This window comes from Chrysemys picta, chromosome 14 (assembly GCF_011386835.1).
Source record: "Chrysemys picta bellii isolate R12L10 chromosome 14, ASM1138683v2, whole genome shotgun sequence".
NCBI classification, from domain to species: domain Eukaryota; kingdom Metazoa; phylum Chordata; order Testudines; family Emydidae; genus Chrysemys; species Chrysemys picta.
In genome coordinates this window covers 20229878-20253316 of record NC_088804.1, presented here as the reverse complement: position 1 = coordinate 20253316, position 23439 = coordinate 20229878, and the positions used below count along the sequence as shown (strand labels likewise).

The 23439-nt window shown below is 39.0% G+C and overlaps 1 protein-coding gene across 1 annotated transcript in view; it reads left to right on the top strand.

Moving 5' to 3' along the window:
• The window catches only part of PHKB (phosphorylase kinase regulatory subunit beta), a 198370-nt gene that overhangs the window by 75119 nt on the left and 99812 nt on the right, over positions 1–23439 (top strand). Inside the window, 1 exon segment of the mRNA XM_005289835.4 lies at positions 7224–7339. Within this exon segment, the coding sequence (XP_005289892.2) occupies positions 7224–7339 (116 nt within the window).

Sequence of the window (23439 nt, the reverse complement as noted above, 5' to 3'; positions counted from 1 at the left end):
TTCACACTGTTATTATGAAGAGAAATCCATTGTCTGTAAGTGCTTAGATGATAATGATTAGTGTAATAGAAAAGCTTTTAAACAATTATTTCTCTCCATCATGTTCATATACAATGCAATAGGGCTCACTGATTTTTCTGCCACTGCTGTGTTAGCTAGAGGCAGGAAAATCAGCCCAGTTACAGTGTATGGGAACATAAAAGAGAGAAATAATTTTGTTTAAATTAAATATATGGAGGCAGCATTTTAGTCAACTACTGAATGGTGAACCAGTGATCAACACCCCAATTTAGAGGAAGGAGAAGATCTGGATATGGAATTAGGACCTGTCACTAAAGTAGAAGTAGAGAGGGCAGTCAATCGGTTAAAAAGTGGAAAGGCACTGGGTCTGGACAACATCCCAATGGAAGTTGTTAAGGCAAACTCGAAAAACACTTTAGACATTTTGTTAGGCCTGTTACAGACAATATGGGAAGAAGGAGGGAGGGAGGGATAGCTCAGTGGTTTGAGCATTGGCCTGCTAAACTCAGGGTTGTGAGTTCTATCCTTGAGGGAGCCACTTAGGGATCTAGGGCAAATCAGTACTTGGTCCTGCTAGTGAAGGCAGGGGGCTGGACTTGATGACCTTTCAAGGTCCCTTCCAGTTCGAGGAGATAGGATATCTCCATTAATTAAAAAAAAAAAAAGGAAACGTACCAAACAAGTGGAAAAGTGGTCATATATTGAGCCTGCCAAAAAAAGAGAGACCTAAGTTAGTGCAAAAGCTGGAGAGGGCATTCAATCGCTGTTTGTCCCAAGTAAAATAATTACACGTTACGCTAGACCAGGGTTTCTCAAACTTCATTGCATTGCGACCCCCTTCTGACAACAAAAAATACTAAAAGACCCCAAAGGGGTGCCGAAGCCTGAGCCCCCCTGAGCTGGGGGTGCCAAAGCTTGAGGGCTTCAGCCCTGGGTGGTGGGGCTTGGACTTGGGGTTGCCAGCCAGGGCTGAAGCTGATTAAAATGGGGTTGTGACCCACTTTGGGGTCCCGACCCATAGTTTGAGAACCGCTGCCCTAGACAAACTAAAGAAAGCAGTAAATTTAAGGCTATGATATGAACAGGCAGGGTTCTGACAGGAGAAGTCCTGCATAGATCACATAGCAATAGAATAGCAGTCATCATCATAGAACTGTTAATTGTATAGCCGTCACCGCTTTGCATGAATTTCATAGATTTCCAAAAAGTCTTTGATACAGTGGATAGAACATTCTTCTGGAGTCTGCTGTGCCACTATGGAATTTCTCAGAAATTTGTAAATATTATTCAGAGCTTGTATGAAAATACGACATGCCAAGTAATACATAACAGTGAACTGACTCAGGGCTGGTTTACACTGGGAACTTATATCAACGTAGCTACATTCCCAGGGATGTAAAAAATCTGCACTTGAGGGACCCCTTGCTCTGTAACTTGACAATATTGCATAACATTTGTTGATTAGTACTTATTCACAGGGTAAGAATGTCAGGTTTTCATTTCTGGTGTCAGATTTAGGAAAGTAATCATGACTCTTTTCTCATATAAAATAAGAAGTTAGAATCCCAAACTACAGTGCTTCAGATTGTAGAAAGTTGGAATGCAGTCAAGGCTGCTGAGATGTTACAGTTTCTCAGTGTTTTTGTTTTTGTATCTTTGGTGTTATCAGCACTATCAGAGTGCAGCCTGCTAATTTAGCAGACCTCGATGGAACCCATGAGAGGAGAGGCAATTCTTGATTTAGTCCTAAATGGAGGACAGGATCTAGTCAAAGAGGTGACTATTGCTGGACCGCTTGGTAATAGTAACCATAATGTAATTAAATTTAACATCTCTGTGGCGGGGCAAAGCCACAGCAGCCCAGCACTGTAGCATTTAATTTCAGAAAGGGGGACTACAGAAAAATGTTAGTTAAACAGAAACTAAAAGGTACAGCGCAAAAAGTGAAATCCCTGCGAGCTGGATGGAAATTTTTTTAAGACACCATAAGGTAGAGACTCAATGTAAATGTATACCCCAAATTAAAAAACAGAGAACCAAAGAAGTGCCACCGTGGCTAAACAACAAAGTAAAAGAAGCAGTGAGAGGCAAAAAGGCATCCTTTCAAATGTGGAAGTTAGTGAGGAAAATAAAAATGATCATAAACTCTGGCAAATGAAGTGTAAAAATATAATTAGGAAGGCCAAAAAAGAATTTGAAGAACAGCTAGCCAAAGTCTCAAAAAGTAATAGCAAACATTTTTTTTAAGTACATCAGAAGCAGGAAGCCTGCTAAGCAACCATTGGGGCCACTACACAATCAAGATGCTAAAGGAGCACTCAAGGACAATAAGGCCATTGTGGAGAAACTAAATGAATTCTTTGCATCAGTCTTCATGGCTGAGGATGTGAGGGAGATTCCCAAACCTGAACCATTCTTTTTAGATGACAAATTTGAAGAACTGTCCCAGATTGAGGTATCATTAGGGGAGGTTTTGGAACAAATTGATAAACTAAACAGTACTAAGTAACCAGGACAAGATGGTATTCACCCAAGAGTCCTGAAGGAGCTCAAATTTGAAATTGCAGAAGTATTAACTGTAGTCTGTAACCTATCATTTAAATCAGCTTCTGTACCAAATGACTGAAGGATAGCTAATGTGATGCCAATTTTTAAAAAGGGATCCAGAGGTGATCCTGGCAATTACAGGCTGGTAAGCCTGACTTCAGTATTGGGTAAACAGGTTGAAACTATAGTAAAAAAACAAAATTGTCAGACATAGAGCGAAACATTATTTGTTGGGGGAAGAATCAACATGGTTTTTGTAAAGGGAAATAATGCCTCGCCAATCTATTAGAATTCTTTGAGGAGGTCAACAGACATGTGGACAAGGGGGATCCAGTGGATCTAGTGTTCTTCAATTTTCAGAAAGACTTTCAGAAGGTCCCTCACCAAAGGCTCTTAAGCAAGGTAAGCTCTCATAGGATAGTTGTAGATCCCCGGATCCTCCTCCTTCCCTTTTTTAAAGATGGACACTACATTAGCCTTTTTCCAGTCATCCGGGACCCCCCCCGATCGCCATGAGTTTTCAAAGATGATGGCCAATGGCTCCGCAATCACATCCGCCAACTCCTTTAGCACCATCAGATGCAGCGCATCTGGCCCGATGAATTTGTGCTCATCCAATTTTTTCTAAATAGTCCCGAACCACTTCTTTCTCCACCGAGGGCTGTTCACCTTCTCCCCATACTGTGCTGCCCAGTCCAACAGTCTGAGAGCTGACCTGGTTTGTGAAGACAGAGGCAAAAAAAGCATTGAGTACATTAGCTTTTTCCCCATCCTCTTGTCACTAGGTTGCCTCCCTCATTCAGTAAGGGGCCCACACTTTCCTTGACTTTCTTCTTGTTGCTAACACACCTGAAGAAACCCTTCTTCTTACTCTTAACATCTCTTGCTAGCTGCAACTCCAAGTGCGATTTGGCCTTCCTGATTTCACTCCTGCATGCCTGAGCAATATGTTTATACTCCTCCCTGGTCATTTGTCCAATCTTCCATTTCTTGTAAGCTTCTTTTTTGCGTTTAAGGTCAGCAAGGATTTCATTGTTAAGCCAAGCTGGTCGCCTGCCATATTTACTATTCTTTCTACACATCGGAATGGTTTGTTCCGGCAACCGCAATAAGGATTCTTTAAAATACAGCCAGCTCTCCTGGACCCCTTTGCCCTTCATGTTATTCTCCCAGGTGATCCTGCCCATCTGTTCCCTGGGGGAGTCAGTCTGCTTTTCTGAGGAGAAGTCATGCCTGACTAACCTAATTGCCTTCTATGATGAGATAACTGGCTCTGTGGATGAGGGGAAAGCAGTGGATGTGTTATTCCTTGACTTTAGCAAAGCTTTTGATACGGTCTCCCACAGTATTCTTGACGCCATGTTAAAGAAGTATGGGCTGGATGAATGGACTGTAAGATGGATAGAAAGCTGGCTAGATCGTCGGGCTCAATGGGTAGTGATCAATGGCTCCATGTCTAGTTGGCAGCCGGTTTCAAGCGGAGTGCCCCAAGGGTCGGTCCTGGGGCCGGTTTTGTTTAATATCTTTATTAATGATCTGGAGGATGGTGTGGACTGCACTCTCAGCAAGTTTGCAGATGACACTAAACTGGGAGGCGTGGTAGATACGCTGGAGGGTAGGGATCAGATACAGAGGGACCTAGACAAATTAGATGATTGGGCCAAAAAAAACCTGATGAGGTTCAACAAGGACAAGTGCAGAGTCCTGCACTTAGGACGGAAGAATCCCATGCACTGCTACAGACTAGGGACCGAATGGCTAGGTAGCAGTTCTGCAGAAAAGGACCTAGGGGTCACAGTGGACGAGAAGCTGGGTATGAGTCAACAGTGTGCTCTTGTTGCCAAGAAGGCTAACGGCATTTTGGGCTGTATAAGTAGGGGCATTGCCAGCAGATCGAGGAACGTGATCGTTCCCCTTTATTCGACTTTGGTGAGGCCTCATCTGGAGTACTGTGTCCAGTTTTGGGCCCCACACTACAAGAAGGATGTGGAAAAATTGGAAAGAGTCCAGCGGAGGGCAACAAAAATGATTAGGGGTCTGGAGCACATGACTTATGAGGAGAGGCTGAGGGAACTGGGATTGTTTAGTCTCCAGAAGAGAAGAATGAGGGGGGAATTTGATAGCTGCTTTCAACTACCTGAAGGGGGGTTCCAAAGAGGATGGAGCTCGGCTGTTCTCAGTGGTGGCAGATGACAAAACAAGGAGCAGTGGTCTCAAGTTGCAGTGGGGGAGGTCTAGGTTGGATATTAGGAAACACTATTTCACTAGGAGGGTGGTGAAGCACTGGAATGCGTTACCTAGGGAGGTGGTGGACTCTCCTTCCTTGGAGGTTTTTAAGGTCCGACTTGACAAAGCCCTGGCGGGGATGATTTAGCTGGGAATTGGTCCTGCTTTGAGCAGGTGGTTGGACTAGATGACCTCCTGAGGTCCCTTCCAACCCTGATATTCTATGATTCTATAATAGGGAAGGTCCTCTTATGGATTGTAACTGGTTAAAAGGTAGGAAACAAAGGGTATGAATAAATAATAGTTTTCAGGATGGAGAGAGGTAAATAGTGGTGTCCCCCAGGGGTCTGTACAGGGACCAGTCCTATTCAACACATTCATAAATGACCTGGAAAAAGGGGTAAACAATGAGGTGGCAAAATTTGCAGGTGATACAAAACTACTCAAGATAGTAAAGTCCAAGGCAGACTGCGAAGAGCTACTAAAGGATCTCTCAAAACTCAGTGAATGGGCAACAAAATGGGCAGATGAAATTCAGTGTTGATAAATGCGAAGTAATGCACATTGGAAAACATAATCCCAACTATACATGTAAAATGATGGGGTCTAAATTAGCACTTACCACTCAAGAAAGAGTTCTTGGAGTCATTGTGGATAGTTCTCTGAAAACATCCACTCAATGTGTAGCGGCAGTCAAAAAAGCGAACAAAAAGTTGGGAATCATTCAGAAGGGTATAGATAAGACAGAAAATATCATATTGCCTCTATATAAACCCATGGTACACCCACATCTTGAATACTGTGTGCAGATGTGATCGCCCCATATAGTGGGAACCCTTTGTTTAAAAGCTTGGTTCCCTCACCAGTCAGTGGAAAAGATGGAGTCCAGCACCAGGTGACCTGGTCACATGTTCCTGTAGTGTCACAGCAGCCGTGAGTCGGAAGCTGTCTGCAGTGTTCTCAGGAAGGTTCCCCGTGGGAGATAAGCTTCTTCTAAGGCCTATTGTTTTCTCCTAATGGCTAATTAACCGGAATGGGCCCTTCCCAGCCAGCCATATAGACTGAGAGTCTTTTGCCTAGTGGGTTAATTAGGTATACACACATTTGTAATACAGATACATAGTCAATGTTCCTAACTTCAGACACAAAAATTATACATGCATACAAATAGGATAATCATATTCAGTAAATCATAACCTTTCCAATGACACTTCACATGACTTATCTTGCATAAAATACATTGATTGTTATAATCATATTATTATAATAATAATAATATAACTGTGAAGAATATGGGGTGCAGTGTCACAATCATATTCTTCCTCCTCTTCCTCTCTGACACCATGAAGCAATGAAAGAGGCTCCTTATCAGCTGATCTCCTGGTAGAGAGAGGGAAAAGGACAAGTCAGCTACCAAGAAATACACACATGCACATATACTCCTGAGACAAGAAGCCAACAAAGCTGGTAACTGCTCCTCCTTTTCCCATCCAGTGGAGCTAACAACTGCAAAGTTAGATTGCTGGAGATGGAAGTTAGATAGTGGAGAATAGCAGGGCCATTTTCGTGTCTGAAACCATGGAACTGTTCAGGAAGAGTTAAGCATGAGCACAATGTTTTCCATAGTATCTTTGGGATGAAATGTAAGATTGATTTCTTCATCCTAGCTTTCCTAGGATCAAAAAACCCTACTCTGTGGAACATGGAGACGAGAGAATTTTTGTTTACCTTTTCAGCTTCATTTAATTTCATAAGGTACTCTGATACCACAATGGTTAAGGTACAATCAAAACCTAAATAAAGAAAACCCATGATCATGACTTATTGTCCCCCATATCTATGAATAATTTCCTATTTTCTAGTAGATTTTCATAATCTAAGACCAGATTGTAATTGAATAAATGGTGTCATTCTTTTTATTTTCACGGAAGGATGTGCTGCATATATTTATATTGAGCTAACATGACAGAACTTGTTTTACATGTCAGAGCTGTGTTAGAATGAGCGGTTAGGGACAATGCCAGACTTTCCATGCCCCAAATTTTATTTTAAGCGTTACTTATAGGGCTTACTTTCTTCTGCTCCCTAACAGTCATTTTTAAAAGTAAAGATGTTAGATTTTTTTTTGGCGCTGATGTTCTAGCACATTACTTTAATACCCAATCATTTGCATTCCTAGCTTCATTAGGGCTTTGTGTAAATTAAATTACAAGTGTTTTGGGGAGTGTTTTTTAACATATTTGATGAAAATTGGTTTTACAAAGAGGTCCCTTGAAGTTGGGAACACCATACTCCACAAGAAATTAAAACCTAATTGGCAAATATAATTGTGCAGTCTGAAAACCATGCCATTTTCTTTTTAAAAATACGAATAAGAAATTTTGGTGTATTTCAGTTTCCCTTGATTTTTCTTTTTCTTTTCCTTATAGGTGTCCTTCATTCAAAACCTGGTGTTTTGTGTGGAAAGAGCATACCGTGTACCTGACTTTGGTGTCTGGGAAAGAGGAAGTAAATACAACAATGGCAGCACAGAACTGCATTCAAGGTACTTGGCAAAACTCTCAGTTCTTTTTGCTTGTATAAAGGCATATAATGTGAATGCAAAAAATTCAGGAAATGTATCAAAATAGAAATAATTAAAGTAGTATTCCAACTGCTTCCCATTGGCCTGGAGCAGCGAACAGCACCAGTGGGAGCCGTGATCAGCCGGACCTGCGGACGCAGCAGGTAAACAAACCGGCCCGGCTCACCAGGGGCTTTCCCTACACAAGCGGCATCCCAAGTTTGGGAAACACTGTTCTAGAGTGAAATTAGTGCTCATGAAAGATGCCAGATTGAGGCCTTCTGGAGACTGACGTCTATACCTCATGAGAAATATGAGCACAGTTGTATATCTACATTCCATGTGCAAATAACCAGATACACATGTAAGTAGTTACTTGTGCATCCAAATTGTTGTAATTGCAGCTGTATATGTATTTTTACGAAAATTTACCTGAAGCCTCCTGCTCATGTATGGAGCAGTTATAGCACATGCTATGGCAGGCTAAGCTTCCCATTACCATACCACCCATATCTGGAAGACCAGCTCGCTGAGAGGTAGTTTAGTGCTCATTGCAATGGCGGACTAAAGTACAGGCCAATTTGGGGGCCACTGCAGGAGCACCAGATCCTATGTAGAAGAGGGGGGCCACTGGCACTGGAACTGTTATCTGTTTTGTCCTCCTCCAGAGTTCTTCATTTGCGACTTTTTTTTCTGGCCATCTGATAGAGGATTTGTCTAAGGCAGCTGTTTATTAAAACTTTGAGTTTAGATATTAAGGGCTTACTGTATGGTGCTGTAATTTGCAGATTTGTTAAGATCAACTTTACAATGGTGTTAAATATTCAAAGGTTAGTTTGAACAGCAAGATTTCTGATTCTCCAGATTAGCTGTAGAGTTACGAAGACATGTCTGGCTTTTGCTATTCTGAATTTGATGTCTCCACCTGTAGTACTTACAGTGCTGCCAAGATGTGTGAAATATTGGACCTCTTCTATGTCAATTCGAGAACCTGTTTGTATTTCTTGTGGCGTGTTGATTCTCATGGTTTTAGGGTTTTTTTGTGTTGATTTTCAACCTTACTAATTGTGCATAGGCCTGAAGATCATTTGTTTTGGCTTGCATATATCTATATGGTGAGGAATAGCAAGTTGTCATCCACAAAGTCAAGGTCCTCTAACTTCTGTGTGAAAGTCCATTTGTATGACACTTGGTTGTTCTGTGTCTTTCTCATTAAGCAATCCACTACCAGTAAAATGATGATGGGTGACACAAGATATCCTTGTCTGATGCCTGGGGTAACCTTGAATGACTTAGTCAGTTTCAGTTGTGTATTACTTGGCATGTCATAGTTTCATAGAAGCTCTTAATGATGTTTACAATTTTCGGAGGGATTCCATAGTGGCATAGCAGCTTCCATAAGACTGTTCTATCCGCTGTTACAAAAACTATTTGAAATCTATATAATTCATATTAAAGTAATGGCTGCCATGACAGTTCTGGTGAGAGGTCCTAATTTGATGTTCACATCTTCTCCTACCTCTGTGTCTGGCCACTGGCTCGCCAATCAGTAGTCCACTTAAGTACTACCTCCATATATATTTAATTGTTCTGAGGTCTTATTGTTTTGAACTGGTCGGTTGGTGTATGTTTTTTCATCCTGTCAACTGTATAATGTTATACAGTTTCTTCATGTCATTTTTTGCTGCAGTGGTCTCACATCTGCTGCCATTTTGTCTATAAGTCTTTTTGTTGGAATTATAATTTACGCTGGATATTACCATGACACTAATTTAACCATAAATTCCTTTATTAAATCCAGAGGCCAAATTGTATTTGTAGAATTGCTTTAAACTTGCCTAAGAAGTCAAAATAATAAGCAGTTTACTACATCCAAACAATAATAAAACACTTATAAGCATTTGATCATGATACTTACTTAGTGGGCTAAACCCAGGGGTGCTTAAACCCATATTGGTCAGGCAGATATTAGCAATGAACTCTTCACTTTTTTATACCCATTAACGAACTAGTGATGTTATTGCCAATTATCAGACCATAGCTATGTACAGATGAAGCAGTTTCTTATATAGCCAATTCTTTATTGCATCTGGTACCCAATTAACTCTGTTTTATTTCTGTTACTTCAGCCCAAACCTTAAATAAGATAACACTGGTATTTCAGAGTCACTATGAGTTTAACACAACAATTCTTCTTTCTCATTATTTCATTCTTTTTGATTCCATGCTTTGGGCCTTTTGTTCATACTATTATCCCAACTCAATTTAAAACCATAGTGCACCCAAATCTAACATGGGCCTATATTCCTGCACTTTCCTATGCTCTTTTTTTGCCTCTTTGTTCTTTACAGTATATTCTTCCTCTAGTCACTGTGTCTATGATCTTGTTCTTGCTTGATTAATTTCAGTATAACTTTGCATCTTCTTTTTTCTCACATGTATCCTCAGATGACCATTTGTTTTGATGTTACTTTCTGAATGCCAGCACTTCTTCACACCTTTTAGTGAAAGTTCCCTTTACCTGTTCAATTTGCTTTCTATATTCCATCATCTTCATCTTTAAGCACCTGGTATCTATTTGCTAGCTCAATTCTAAACTCTTATTGTGTTGTCATCTGTTTTAGCTTGGTGATGTTTTAACATGTGCATCTCTATTGTTCAGATCTCTTATTTGTTCTTATTTTTATTCTCAGTTTAGCTACTGCTAGTGCGTGGTCCGTTCCCACATCTTCCTGCTATGCACACCTTCTAGTGGAAGAAGCAATGTTTGTGCTGAAAGACAAATGAAAACTTTTAATTCTTGTATAAGTTATGTAAATTCAGATCTGAAGCTTCTTCTGTTCCTATTTATTACCTAAATTCTTAAAACATTGCAGTATTGATTTTATAAGTTGTCTTGATTTTTTTTATATATTTGTCAGCTAGGATGCACACAACATTTAAACATCTGGACTCTCACCCATCCACTGCCCTCTCTGAGATCATGTATCAGAAAATATAGACTATAACGTCCTAAAGCACAGGCTGAAGGTATCATGAAAATCTGAAAGAAATCACTGTGTTTCCGCCTGCCCATAAATTCAGAATAATTATTTTCTACATCCCTCCTATTACATCTACCTTGATCATCATCTCTAGAAACAAAAAAGAAACACTTTGGGTACCTCTCATCTATCTCTAGTCTGATTTGAGGCTTCAGAAGTCATTTGGTTTCTGGAGTAATGATATGTTAAATGGCGGGTTATTGACCTACCTCACTTCAAAGGTGTACTTGAATATCAGGTTGAGCTCTTTAATTCCAAGAGCATTTCAAGGATTATACTGCCAGACATATCTTAACTTTCGTGTGGGCACATCATAGACTACTGGATAATGTAGACCTGGTCTAACTGAAAGCTTATGCTCTAATAAATTTATTAGTCTCTAAGGTGCCACAAGTACTCCTGTTCTTTTTGCTTTATGATGAGAATGTCCATATACTTATTAGCTGTGATCTTTTTGTTATCCATGTCCTCTCGAAGGAAAACTCTGAAATCAGATACAAGCACTATTTGTGATCTATTAGCTATAAAGTCAATAGAGCTATGGCTTTTTAAATGACAATTGTAATAATTTTCTAGAGAAAATGGGCTTACAAAGGTAGATTAAAAGAAAAGTGACAATGATAGTCTGACACAAATGACATCCATGGTATGTAGGATTTGTGATAATGGATCAGTACACTTATTTTAATGTGCAGTAATTTTACTTAATTCAGTTGCATGATGTGGAACTCCATGTGTTGTGAATCTCATTGCATTAAAAACTGCTAATTATAGGTATATCCTTCCTATACTTTGGTGAGGTCTTGTTTACAAAACATACAAAAAACAAGCAAAAAAAAATCTACAAGATTACACAGTGTTGCAGTAGTTCCTCTTTTTTTTTTTTTTTTTTTTTGTTGTGGTGTTTGAAGTCTAAAAATGCCAGTCCACACCAGTGCTCACCCGTACTGTCATTCACCCTCATGAAAAATAAACAAATAAAAAAAGCCTCCATTGAAAAATCAATGCTCCAAGTTATATCCTTCCTTTGTCTCTCCCAGCGTTTTTAGTGTCTCTTTTGTGCTCTCTGTGTAGTTAGGCTGCAAGCTCCTCGAGCCAAGGACCAGAACGTCTTTGTTGTGCCATATGGGACTGAGTGCATTGTTGTTCCCAAAATGACAATGACATTTGTAGCTTGTTTTTCTAAGCTGAGAAATAGAGCTTTGACTTTTGGTTAATCCATCACAGAAAGTGTGTAAGCTGCTGCCCTCCCCATCTCCCTGCCCGTGCACAGATATCCTTACTCTCTCTAATATCTCTTGGAGGTTTTTTCCCTTTAATTCTTCATGGAAAAGAGCTGAGGTCCAATTTCAGCCACAGATGAGGAAAAGTGGGAGAGAAATGTGCATTGAGGGATCTGTGTGGATGAAAAAAAGAGACTAGGCTACTCCAAAATACCCCATGCGCTGCCTCAATGTACCACTGCTCTGGTAGAGTGGCATAGGAGAATATCAGAAATCATTCAGGAAATGTATATAAAGCTACTCAAGGCTGTAGGTGAATTGTTTGTCCATGTCTCTCTCTAATGGCTATGGACTATGAAACAGGCTCTTAAGCTTCAGTACACTTTTGACACTGAATTCTTGTCACTTAATATCTGAGTGATTATTCCTGCTCATAACTTATGCTTTCTTTCAGAATTGGAAGTTATTTCTTGTCATCTTTAATGGATATAGGCCTTTATATAAGACAGCATCCTGTATAAAAGTAATTTGAGTGATAACCAAAAAGCCCAGTCTGTGATGCAGAAGATGCAAATATCTTTGAAGTATTTACAAAAGGGTAGTGTTCTATTTTAGATTAGTTTCAAGTTGGTGATAATTAGTTTCTAATTGCCACTGAATGGTGAAAAACTCTTTGGACCAGATCCTCACAGACATAAAGATGCTGCTACGCTGAAGTCAGCTTTGTTGATGCTGTGTTGATTTGCACATTCTGGGGATTGAAGTCTCTATTTCTAACTAAAAGGTTTTGAAGTTAGCACAGAAGTCAGAAATCATTATGAAGCAGAAAGATGTAGAACTTTTTAAAATACCTTTATGTAACCCTGAAAAAGATGGGGTTCCTACATTCACAGTTTCAGGATAACTGCGCCAGTGTACGCGCTCTGTGTTCCACTTCAGGAATGACCAGTCAGGTCTCTAGCCATCACCTGTATCTGAGCATGGATCCATGTCCCACTCCCTTCCAACCACAGATTTTAAGGCTGCACAGCCCCATGCCATATACTATGACAGAGATCAGCAACTTTTGGCACGCGGCCCATCAGGGAAAGCCTCTGGCGGGCCGGGCCGGTTTGTTTACCTACCGCGTCTGCGGGTTCGGCCGATCGCAGCTCCCACTGGCTGTGGTTTGCTGTCCCAGGCCAATGGGGGCCGCGGGAAGAGTGGCCAGCACATCCCTCGGCCCGTGCCGCTTCCCACCGCCCCCATTGGCCTGGAGTGGTGAACCACGTCCAGTGGGTGCTGCGATCAGCTGAACCTGCAGAAGCTGCAGGTAAACAAACCGGCCTGGCCTGCCAGGGGCTTACCCTGGTGGGCTATGTGCCAAAGGTCGCCGATCCCTATACTAAGATATGCCCAGTGAGTCAGTCTGCCTAGTGGCCTTCACCTATGCTTTGCATTCTCTCTAAGGTCTATGACCAGTGTATGCCAGTAGTTACAGCAGTGGTTTTCAACCCACAGGCCACTTGTGGCCCAATCAGCACACAGCTGCGGTCCGTGTGACATCCTCAGGTCCATACAGGTAGTGTGTGTGTGTATATATCTCAATCTATTTACCACTGTGGGCCACATATGCAGCTGTCTATTTGTTCTGTGGACTGCATCCACACTATATATATATAGTGTGGATGCAGTCCACAGAACAAATAGACAGCTGCATATGTGGCCCACAGTGGTAAATAGATTGAGAACCACTGAGCTACAGGTTACCCCACACATCTTTCTCAGCAAAGTACATTTATTCTTAGGATAAAAACATCACAGAGAAAACATTAAAAATAAAATAAAAGGGCCTATATGTTTACTAAATTTACCAGAAGTTGCCCATCAGTCCTGTGGAGCTCTGGTAGGCCAAAATTATTCCTTTTTCTGAATCAAAAGAAAGACCCTTGAGTCTGTTTATACTCAGCTTTTATATATTCCAAGTTTGTTCTTTGACTATTGGTCTTTGGAAAACCTGTTTTGATTTGAACCAGTCTATGCAGATCACCCCAGGGGATAGTACCTTTCCAGAGTTTGTTTACGGTCTCAGCAACTTGCCTTGCTCACCATCCCGACCACACACACTTTTTAGTTCCTGAAGAAGCTGTGATATATGCAACTCCATGGAGTTGCATATAATTCCTGGCCCAGAATGATACATGAACCATTCATAAACTTAATACAGTATGGTCCTCAAAAATACCCAATGTGCTTGCAATATCTGTCTCATCTCTATTCTTTCCCTCTTGGATATCTCAATAGGGGAATCACAGGTCTGCTGTATTTCACTGGTTTAATGGCAAGCGTTGTAACACCTTTTAGAATAGTATGTTTCCTTACCCATGTGTTGGAGCTTCTGAAAAATTAATTTGTCTTGCAACCATTTGATCAAGATGTTCTCCAAGCATCTGTACTGTTGATAGGATGTTTCTAGAACACAGCATCTCCATATTCCAGGTCAAAAAGGCACAGGAATCTTGATCTTGTGCTTCTTTGTTGAGCAGATCATAGGTTGCTGTCATGTTGTTTGCCCCTATCAAGATTGTTTTGTTGGTCTGGCTGGCAGCCTTTTTAATTTTGTTTAGTGCCTTTTTAAACATATATTTTAATCACACACATATATGTGCAATATCTTATGCTATTGGACATTATTTCTGTCACCGTTTGTGATGTTCCTTTTAACCCCGCAACTTGTGGGTTCAGGAAAAAAAGGGCAGGTGTAGATGAGAATCCTGATATTCTTGTGTTTATCAAAGGATTCAGACCTAATTGAGGACCTGTTACTAAATTTAATGGGAATCAACTGTGTAAGCATTTTTCTTTCAAAATAAGTAATGTGCATTAGGCTAAATATATGTTAAAATACATTGTCTCTTACTGTTATGTTTAGAGGGAAACAATCCACGCAAGGGTCCTTGACTTTTTGTTGTCTAAGATTTTGATTAGTAATTAGCAATAATGTACAAATTTTAGTGCCTGCTTTCCGTTCTTTCATTAAGGTTATGGGATAGATGTAGCAATTTAAAGCTGTAATTAATGACTTTTTAGTAACTCAGTTAACTTCCTTGTCATGCCAGTAGCATTAGGGAATACAAATGTTAGTTAAATTAATAAAGACATGGATTTAAGACAAAAAAAATAAAATAGATCCAGGTCCTGACTACCCGAAATCTCAAGAATGGTTGGATTGGGTTTTGTTTTGAGGCCATCTAGAGATAGGACATCTTTCACAAAGAGAATAGAGTAGACTGGGTTCCTACAACGTGTTCATCTTGTGCTGTTGTCCATCCTAAAGGGGAAAAGAAGGAAAAGTTCCGTAGGAGTTATGACCAGATCTGTATATTTTAAAAGAACATATTTCTTACAATATTAATTCATAGGGTATGTAATGTACAAATGACCCAAGAGAAATGACATAAGATGCCTAATAATAGAAACTCTATTCTGTTGTTTTTTCTTGACTCCTCCAACACGAAGTAATTAATGATTAAATCTTCAACTGTCTGAAATTTAATAGCATTCGTAATGTGCATAATCTTATACTGCTTACTGTTTTGAATAGCTTTTCATTATCTTAAGACATATTTGCTATTTCAATTGTTAAAATATATTAGCACTTTTCCTCCTTACTGTAGTATTGCAGGATCTTCCTTATGTATTTGTCATCTGCAAAATATAGCACTTATAGCAGTCACTAGCATACAGTAGGGGAAGGGTCTGATATAATAAATATTCCTTCATGTTAATAGTCTATGATGGGGAAATGTAAACAGCCTTTTAATTTTAAAACACTAGTATTTTTATTTGCAAGCAGTGTTTGTGCAAGTAGTGAAATCTTCTAAGTATTGAATGAGCAAAGGTAGAAGAATCCTGGTGAGCTACAAGTAATACTGATTGTTTACCCAGGAATATTGAGTGAGCAAGTAAAAGTAATGTAAGTTAAAGTTGTTCACTATGGAGGAATCCATATTTTTTATACTCTCTGTGAGCCCCCTCCCCTTACCTAGACAAAATAAGATAACTTAGGCCTTGGCTACACTTACCTGCTAGTTCGACGGCTGGAAATCGAACTTCTGGGTTCGATTTATCGCGTCTAGTCTGGACGAGATAAGTCGAACCCGGAAGTGCTCGCTGTCGACTGCGGTACTCCAGCTCGGCGAGAGGAGTACCGCGGAGTCGACGGGGAAGCCTGCCTGCCGAGTGTGGACCAAGGTAAGTTCGAACTAAGGTACTTCGACTTCAGCTACGTTATTCACGTAGCTGAAGTTGCGTACCTTAGTTCGAATTAGGGGGGTAGTGTAGACCAAGCCTTATTCTGCCTAAATGTCATTGCTCTTTCCCTTCCAGTCAACTATTACCTCTGTTAGTTCTTGCCAGTCAGTTCTTCTTGCCGTCACTCTCCAAAAATACCTGCTCATGTGTATTGAAGGTGTTCCTCTGGAAGAAGAAATACAGACCTCTCCATTAACATGTAATCCAGTTATCAAAGTAATGGATTTATCTTGAGGGTATCCAGTTTATTTAGAATATAGCTATAACACCCAAGAAACATGATTTAACTAAGTTGCTATGCCGATTTCAGTTAAACCAGTTGCTCTTTCATAGCTATACTAGACAAAACTACAAGAATAAAGTTAAAATTTATTTTGAGAGACTTGACACTTAGGAAATGGTTAGTATCCATTACACCAGTGAGTTCAGCTTACTACTTCATTGCATTATCTGGGTAACAATGACTTTCTAATCATCCGAAGGTTTAAAAACCAGGGGAATTTACCAGTCTTTGATGCCAGCCGCTCCAAGCAGAATTTTTTAGCTAACCTAATCAGCTTTCCCTTGTTGAACCAATTAGAATTAAATCCCACAAGCTCTGTTTCTGGCAGTGTTTCTGAAAGGAAAACTGAGGTTTTATAAACCTATTGATGATGGTTTAAAAAAAATGATACAGCTTGAAATCAATTTTTTTATGGCATTGCTGGTAATGAAAACAGTCAAACAGAAATAATGTGTGCTAAATATAATACATGCAGTTCTACAACTAGATATGTTCCCCTTCCATTCTGTTTAAAATATTTTCTGCATAGTTATAAGATGCTCTCCTGACTAGGGTCTGACTTTATTTTTAAATATTTTTATATTGAATATCCATAAATATAAGGTGGTATATTTACAAGGAAAAACTTGTCTGTATAAATCCCAGCCAAACTTCTCTAACGAAATGCTTTTGATGCTGTACAAGCAAGGTTCAAGATATAGCTTATCCATACTTGTATCTTTTTTGAAAAATTGCACATAATCATATAATTTGTTAGCTGTGGGTAATCTAACCATTTTTAAATAACATCAGTTCAAAGTCAGAAAAAATTGGGCTTATTGTTGACTCTTCTGAACTAGTACTTTTCCCCTTAGCCAAATGTTCCCTTTTAAATTGTTCTAATAAAAAAATCTTGTTGTCAAAATTATAAAAATATAAATTCCTGGCAGTGATTAATTGCAGTTTCTCTACAGAAGGGACTGATGCCAAAATACCTCGAGACAAATTTATTCCTCAAAGTCATGAATTTCTTTGAGTCAAGGTCACTCTCCTGGTATCTCTGTGTGTGGGGGTGGGGAGGAGGGGGCTCTGATATAAGCTAGTATCCTAATTTCTTCATATTGCCTTAATTACATAATCCTTATCCCAAACAGAATATGACAAAAAAGTCTTTCCATATAGGTGTAGTTGCATTTTTATAGAGAAAATTAATTTAGTAATTTGAAGTAATTGACCAGTATTTACACAAGTATTGCTACCAGTAAAGAAACTACAATATTACACCAATTAATACTTTTCAGATCCTTCAGACTTTCCCAATATTACGATATTACATCGCTTAAGGAATTTCCCCACCATCTTAATCTTAACAGTATAACTCAGTGTTTCCCAAACTTGGGACGCCGCTTTGTATAAGGAAAGCCTGGCGGTGGCCAGTACATCCCTTGGCCCGCGCCGCTTCCAGCAGCTCCCATTGGCCTGGAGCAGCGAACCGCAGCCAGTGGGAGCCGCGATCGGCTGGACCTGCGGACGCAGCAGGTAAACAAACCAGCCTGGCCCGCCACGGGCTTTCCCTACACAAGCGGCGTCCCAAGTTTGGGAAACACTGGTATATCTCATTATCCTTGGTAGGAGCTCCTTTCTTCAAACGATGTCTCTTGCATAATGGTGGTGACAGCAGCTTCACATGGAGGGCAGTGTTAAGAGATTTTTTCTCTCTCTCCTTTCCCTGGATGCCACTTTAGGAAATTATGGGGAAGAGAGTGAGCCTATTATGATCCACCAGTTTTATAGGAAGGCGAGGCATTTACTACTTCTCTCTCCTGATCTCACTTCCTTGGAGACTTTCTATTCCGGAACATTCTTGGACCCTGCTCCCCATTTATACCCTGTATCTCATCACTTTCCGCTTCCCTTGATGACCCTTCTTTTGTTTTGCTTCTCACAGGCATACTTGCACCTTTACACATGCCAGCCTTGATATCTGGTGCATCCTGCCTGACTCCTGTGCACAACCGAATCCCACCTTAAAACTCATTTATTTCAGTTTGCTTCTCATCACTGACCTCCTCTTCCCATTCCTTCAATTTAAGCAACTTTTTAAAACAAACCAACAAGATGCATATGTAACGAAAAAACCTATCTCACAATCTCTCTTGTAATTCTCATCCCCTATATCATCTCTCCTATTCTTTGTTCATCTTCCTTTTTTTTTTAATATTAATCAGATGATATGCTTAAAAAGAAGGTACTGTCGTTTTTGTCATTAACTCTGAAACACTATGCACGCTTCTGACGTGTAAATATACAAATAAATGATTGATGTAGAGTTGAGCGGAGCCTTGAAAGTGAAAACAAGTAGGAGGAATGAGATGCTAGAGAAAGCAAGAGGAAATTAGTGAAGACATTCAAGGGGAGGATATGATTAGAATATCAGCAGGATGATGTCAGCAAATGATCTTGGAGGCAGCGTGTTAGATTGATTTATGAAGTAGGAATAGGTAAGGAGAAAAGGTGAGAGATAACACTATGATCAAGTTAAAAGATCAAGGATAGTGATAGGCTCACACTGTCATTTTGATTGACATTTTAAACATATACAAGCAGTCACTCTTTGAAGAAAATAAGAGGCCTTCATTTTATTAGTCAGGCAACTATAGTTTGTCTAGTTCACGTACTCTCATTTTGACCACAGATGTGATTTGTAAGCAGTCTGTCTAAAGAGATCTTCCTAGTTTTTGTAGTGTCTGTTTATAGTCTGTAATAAAACTGTCATTAATCTGCTATCTTAATATTTTACTTTTTAGAAGTCCCATGAATTTTAAAAGCTGACATTTGGGTTTTTTTTGTACTAATGCAAAACCATTTTTCATATATATTAATGTTTTAGCTCATTATTATTTCAATATAGTTGACACAGTTGAAGTTCTGGTATATGTAGTTTAGTTGTATATCATTTAAAACAATATTTCAGTGATGGTGTCTTTTTTGTCATTCTTCTGTTTAAGATGAGGTCTCTGACTCAGCACATTTGTAGCAGTGGATTGCTGTTGGTTTTTGCTTTTTTTTCCATAAAAAATGTAAATTATCAGAGAGTATTAAGCTATAAAGTGTGACAATGAAAATGAACCTGCTTAGTAAATTTTGAAAAAAAAATCACATTAATGATACCCTAAGAGTAAAAAAGTCCTCTCTCTCTTTATGATGGTGGTTTTGCTTTTTTTAATATTCAGATTTCAGATAAATCTGTCAACTGTCTGTAGATTTATATTAGCCCACCTTAAACTCTTTTTAAAAAAAAAAAGTCTAAGGCCAAAAAATGTGTTAGCTAGAAGAAAATGTTGCTGTTGCTTCTGTGCTGACAAAGTGTTGGTGACCCTTGAAAGTATATTATTATGTATTATTAAAATGAAAGAAATTGGAAACTACAAACCATTTGACTTTACAATGGATGCTTTGTGAATAATGCTTTATATATTTTAAAATCAAAGTTTTGCTAATTTAGAAAGGTTTATAAATTTTATTTTAGTTTGCAATCTGTATTTAGAAAATTGTAGAATTTTGTAAATAGATGGTTCCTTTTTATTTCTTCAAAAATAAAACATCAGTTGTTTACATACAATTTTGTAAGAATGTCTCAAGTTGATTAGCAATTTGTAATATTTTTATGTGGGTCTTAACTAGTTACTAAAAAATGTAAATGAAAAGTAATGTTGTAGTATTACCTGGCTGTTTGATTACCTGTAGTATGTTGTACTATTACCTGGCTGTTTGATTACTAGAAGGAGTAATCGTACTTTCCCATTCTCTGTTCTGCATGCAATGTCCACAGAGGCAAGAGAGAACACGTAACATTTTGTGATGCTATTTTTATTATGTAGTGGGAAGCATAAACAGTTAAAGGTGGAACTTGGGCAACAAGCTCTGTACTAATTGTTGTATGTGAACAATCATCCATCTATCTATCTATCTATCTATCTATAGCCATGAAAACATCAAAAAAGTGAACATCGAAAATTAGATTGACACATAATAGCAAAATCATCTTTTTGTAATGCCAGAACAAGTTCTGCTAGCCGCTTTAGTGACATGAAAGGTCAGTCGGGTTAGATGTTACTCTAAAGTACATTGCCACCTGGTGCTAATGAGAATGGCCTTCATGTATGTTTCAGTGGCTTCTCAATTATAAGGACAAAACCTGAAAGGATTCCTTTTGATTTTGTTTTTAATTTAAAAAAGAATTTGGCATATTTTAAGTATAAGTGAGCTTCCAGTAAAGAATGGTTCTAGAACCTAGCCAGGTTAGCTGATGTGGAAGCTACAACTTCAGGCAGAACATCATAATGAAAATTTCAGTTACTTTTCTTTTAGTAAATATAATTTATGCATGATTTGGGCAACAACATTTCTGATACTGTGGGAATTCCAGTGAAAGATGCATCATGTGAAAAATGCATCTTTTCTGTTAAGTGGGTGGACATCATTTGTTTAAGAAATGTTTCTTATCTCTTTTCCTGTTAGTATAGGCCTTTCTCTATGGGACAGATAGGGTGACCAATTAGCAACTGTAAAAAAAAATTGGGACTGAGGTGGGAAGGGTAATAGGTGCCTATATAAGACAAATCCCCGAATATTGGGATTGTTCCTATAAAATTGGGACATCCGGTCACCCTACAGAGAAAGGATAGTAACATGGAGAAAAAATGTGATAGGAATGTGAGCTGAGTTTTAGGATGATGGGCTAGATTTAGTGTTGTCTTACGGCAGAGGAATGTTTATCCAGAAGGGGCAATTAGTTGCCACCTCCTTTTCATTTCTGGGTAGGCTTTCAGCCAACTAATAAAGGTCCCTGGCCAGAAATTAAGCAGTTTTGCCCAACAGAACCACCAATAGGTGTTTATGATGCAACCATCCTGTTTTGGTGGCAAAAGGTCAGAGGAGATATTTTTGCCTTATTGTAATAGCAGGTGAACAAAGTGTGTGTGCTTAAAAGTGTGTGTTTTTGTTTTTTAAGTACACACACAAACAAAAAAACAAAACACGCACACAGAGTTTATACATAGAATCATAGAACTAGAACAGACTTCAAGAGGTCATCTAGTCCAGTCCCCTGCACTCGTAGCAGGACTAATTATCTAGACCACTCCTGATAGGTGTTTGTCTAACCTGCTCTTAAAAATCTCCAATGATGGAGATTCCACAACCTCCCTAGGCAATGTATTCCAATGCTTAACTGCCCTGACAGTTAGGAACTTTTTCCTGATGTCCAACCTAAACCTCCTTTGCTGCAATTTAAGCCTCTTGCTTCTTGTTCTGTCCTCAGAAGTTAAGAACAACAATTCTTCTCCCTCCTCCTTGTAACAACCTTTTATGTACTTGAAAACTGTTATGTCTTCTCTTTTCCAGACTAAACCAACCCAATTTTTTCAGTCTTCCTTCATAGATCTTGTTTTCTAGACTTTTAATCATTTTTGTTGCTCTTGACTTGCTCCAGTTGGTCCACATCTTTCCTGAAATGTGGCACCCGGAATTGGACACACACAACTCCAGTTGAGGCCTAATCAGCGCAGAGTAGAGCGGAAGAATTACCGTACTTCTCGTGTCTTGCTTACAACACTCCTGCTAATACATCCCAGAATGATGTTAGCTTTTTTTGCAACAGTGTTACACTGTTTACTCATATTAGCTTGTGATCCACTAAGACCCCCCAAATCCTTTTCCGCAGTACTCCTTTCTAGGCAGCCATTTCCAATTTTGTATGTGTGCAACTGATTGTTCCTTCCTAAGTAGAATACTTTGCATTTGTCCTTATTGAATTTCATCCTAGTTACTTCAGACCATTTTGAATTATAATCCTATCCTCCAAAGCACTTGCAACCCCTCCCAGCCTGGTATTGTTCGCAAACTTTATAAGTGTACTCTCTATGCCATTATCAAAGTCATTGATGAAGATATTTGACAGAACCAGACCCAGAACTAATTCCAGTGGGACCCCACTCATTATGCCCTTCCAGCATGGTTGTGAACCACTGATAACTACTCTTTGGGAACGGTTTTCCAACCAGTTATGCACCCACCTTATAGTAGCTCCATCTAGGTTGTATTTCCCTAGTTTGTTTATGAGAAGGTCATGCGAGACACTATCAAAAGATTTACTAAAGTCAAGTTATACCACATCTACCACTTTCCCCCTATCCACAAGGCTCGTTGCCCAGTCAATAATTAATTTAAATCAGAAAAACATTATTTATTTAGGGTGAAATTCACCTTTTTCTGCACAAAGCCTGAAAAACACGCTTTGTGCAGTGAACTAACTATGGCATGGCTATTCCAAATGGAAATGGGTTCTGCAAATCCAGTAGCCCGTATCCCAGCGTGCCCCAATAGATCCCTGCATCTTGGCCTGTTTAACACTGAAAGAGGTTTTCTCCAGTGTTTTACTGTGGGACATAGATGATACAGAGATTCTTACATAGGACTTTCATATATAAAATTGATGAGGACTCCCTGATATAAAAATACTCCAGATAATTTATTAAATATAACCCATACTAAGAATAAAACAAATGGGATGGAAATATTTGTCCCTATTTTTCATTAAAAAATGAAATAATAAATTTTTCTAGCAGCGTTACTCAGCATTATGCTGCTCCCATTGTTCTTTTTTGAAGCTACTGGCTTCTGAAGACTTGAAAATCTGGCCACTTCCTGTAGGTGCCTAAATGAGACATGAGCTCTTCTGAAAGTCAGGCCCCGTGCAACTTGTTTTCACATGTAGTAGGATAACTATACACATTACATAAAAGTTTCAGAATAAACAAAAAATGTGTAAAAATAAATAAATATATAGGTAGATAGATAATCATTTATCCAAACATTGTAATAACATTGAAGTGGGAAATCATGGAGATAATTTTAGATAATAATTTCAAAGCATCGGTATAGCTCATTTTGGTTTAATGGATATAGTCTACTACAGAGTGTATCTCAGTATTTATCCACTAGTTGAGTGAATGAGTTGAAGATAATTATAGATGGATGGCAGACATCAGAATTGTGCAGTTTCTTTGATCTAAAACTAATATGTGGTATTTTAACTTTTCATCCAAGTTATTTGATCACAGGTTTCTTTTGTCAAGTTTTCTGTCTGAGAGCTGAGTGTACACAAATTGTATAGAAAGTAAACGTGCTGTCCTACTAGCAAAGCCTTGAAGCACAGAATGCTAGATGTCCAACAGCAAAATAAAACCAGATGCATTT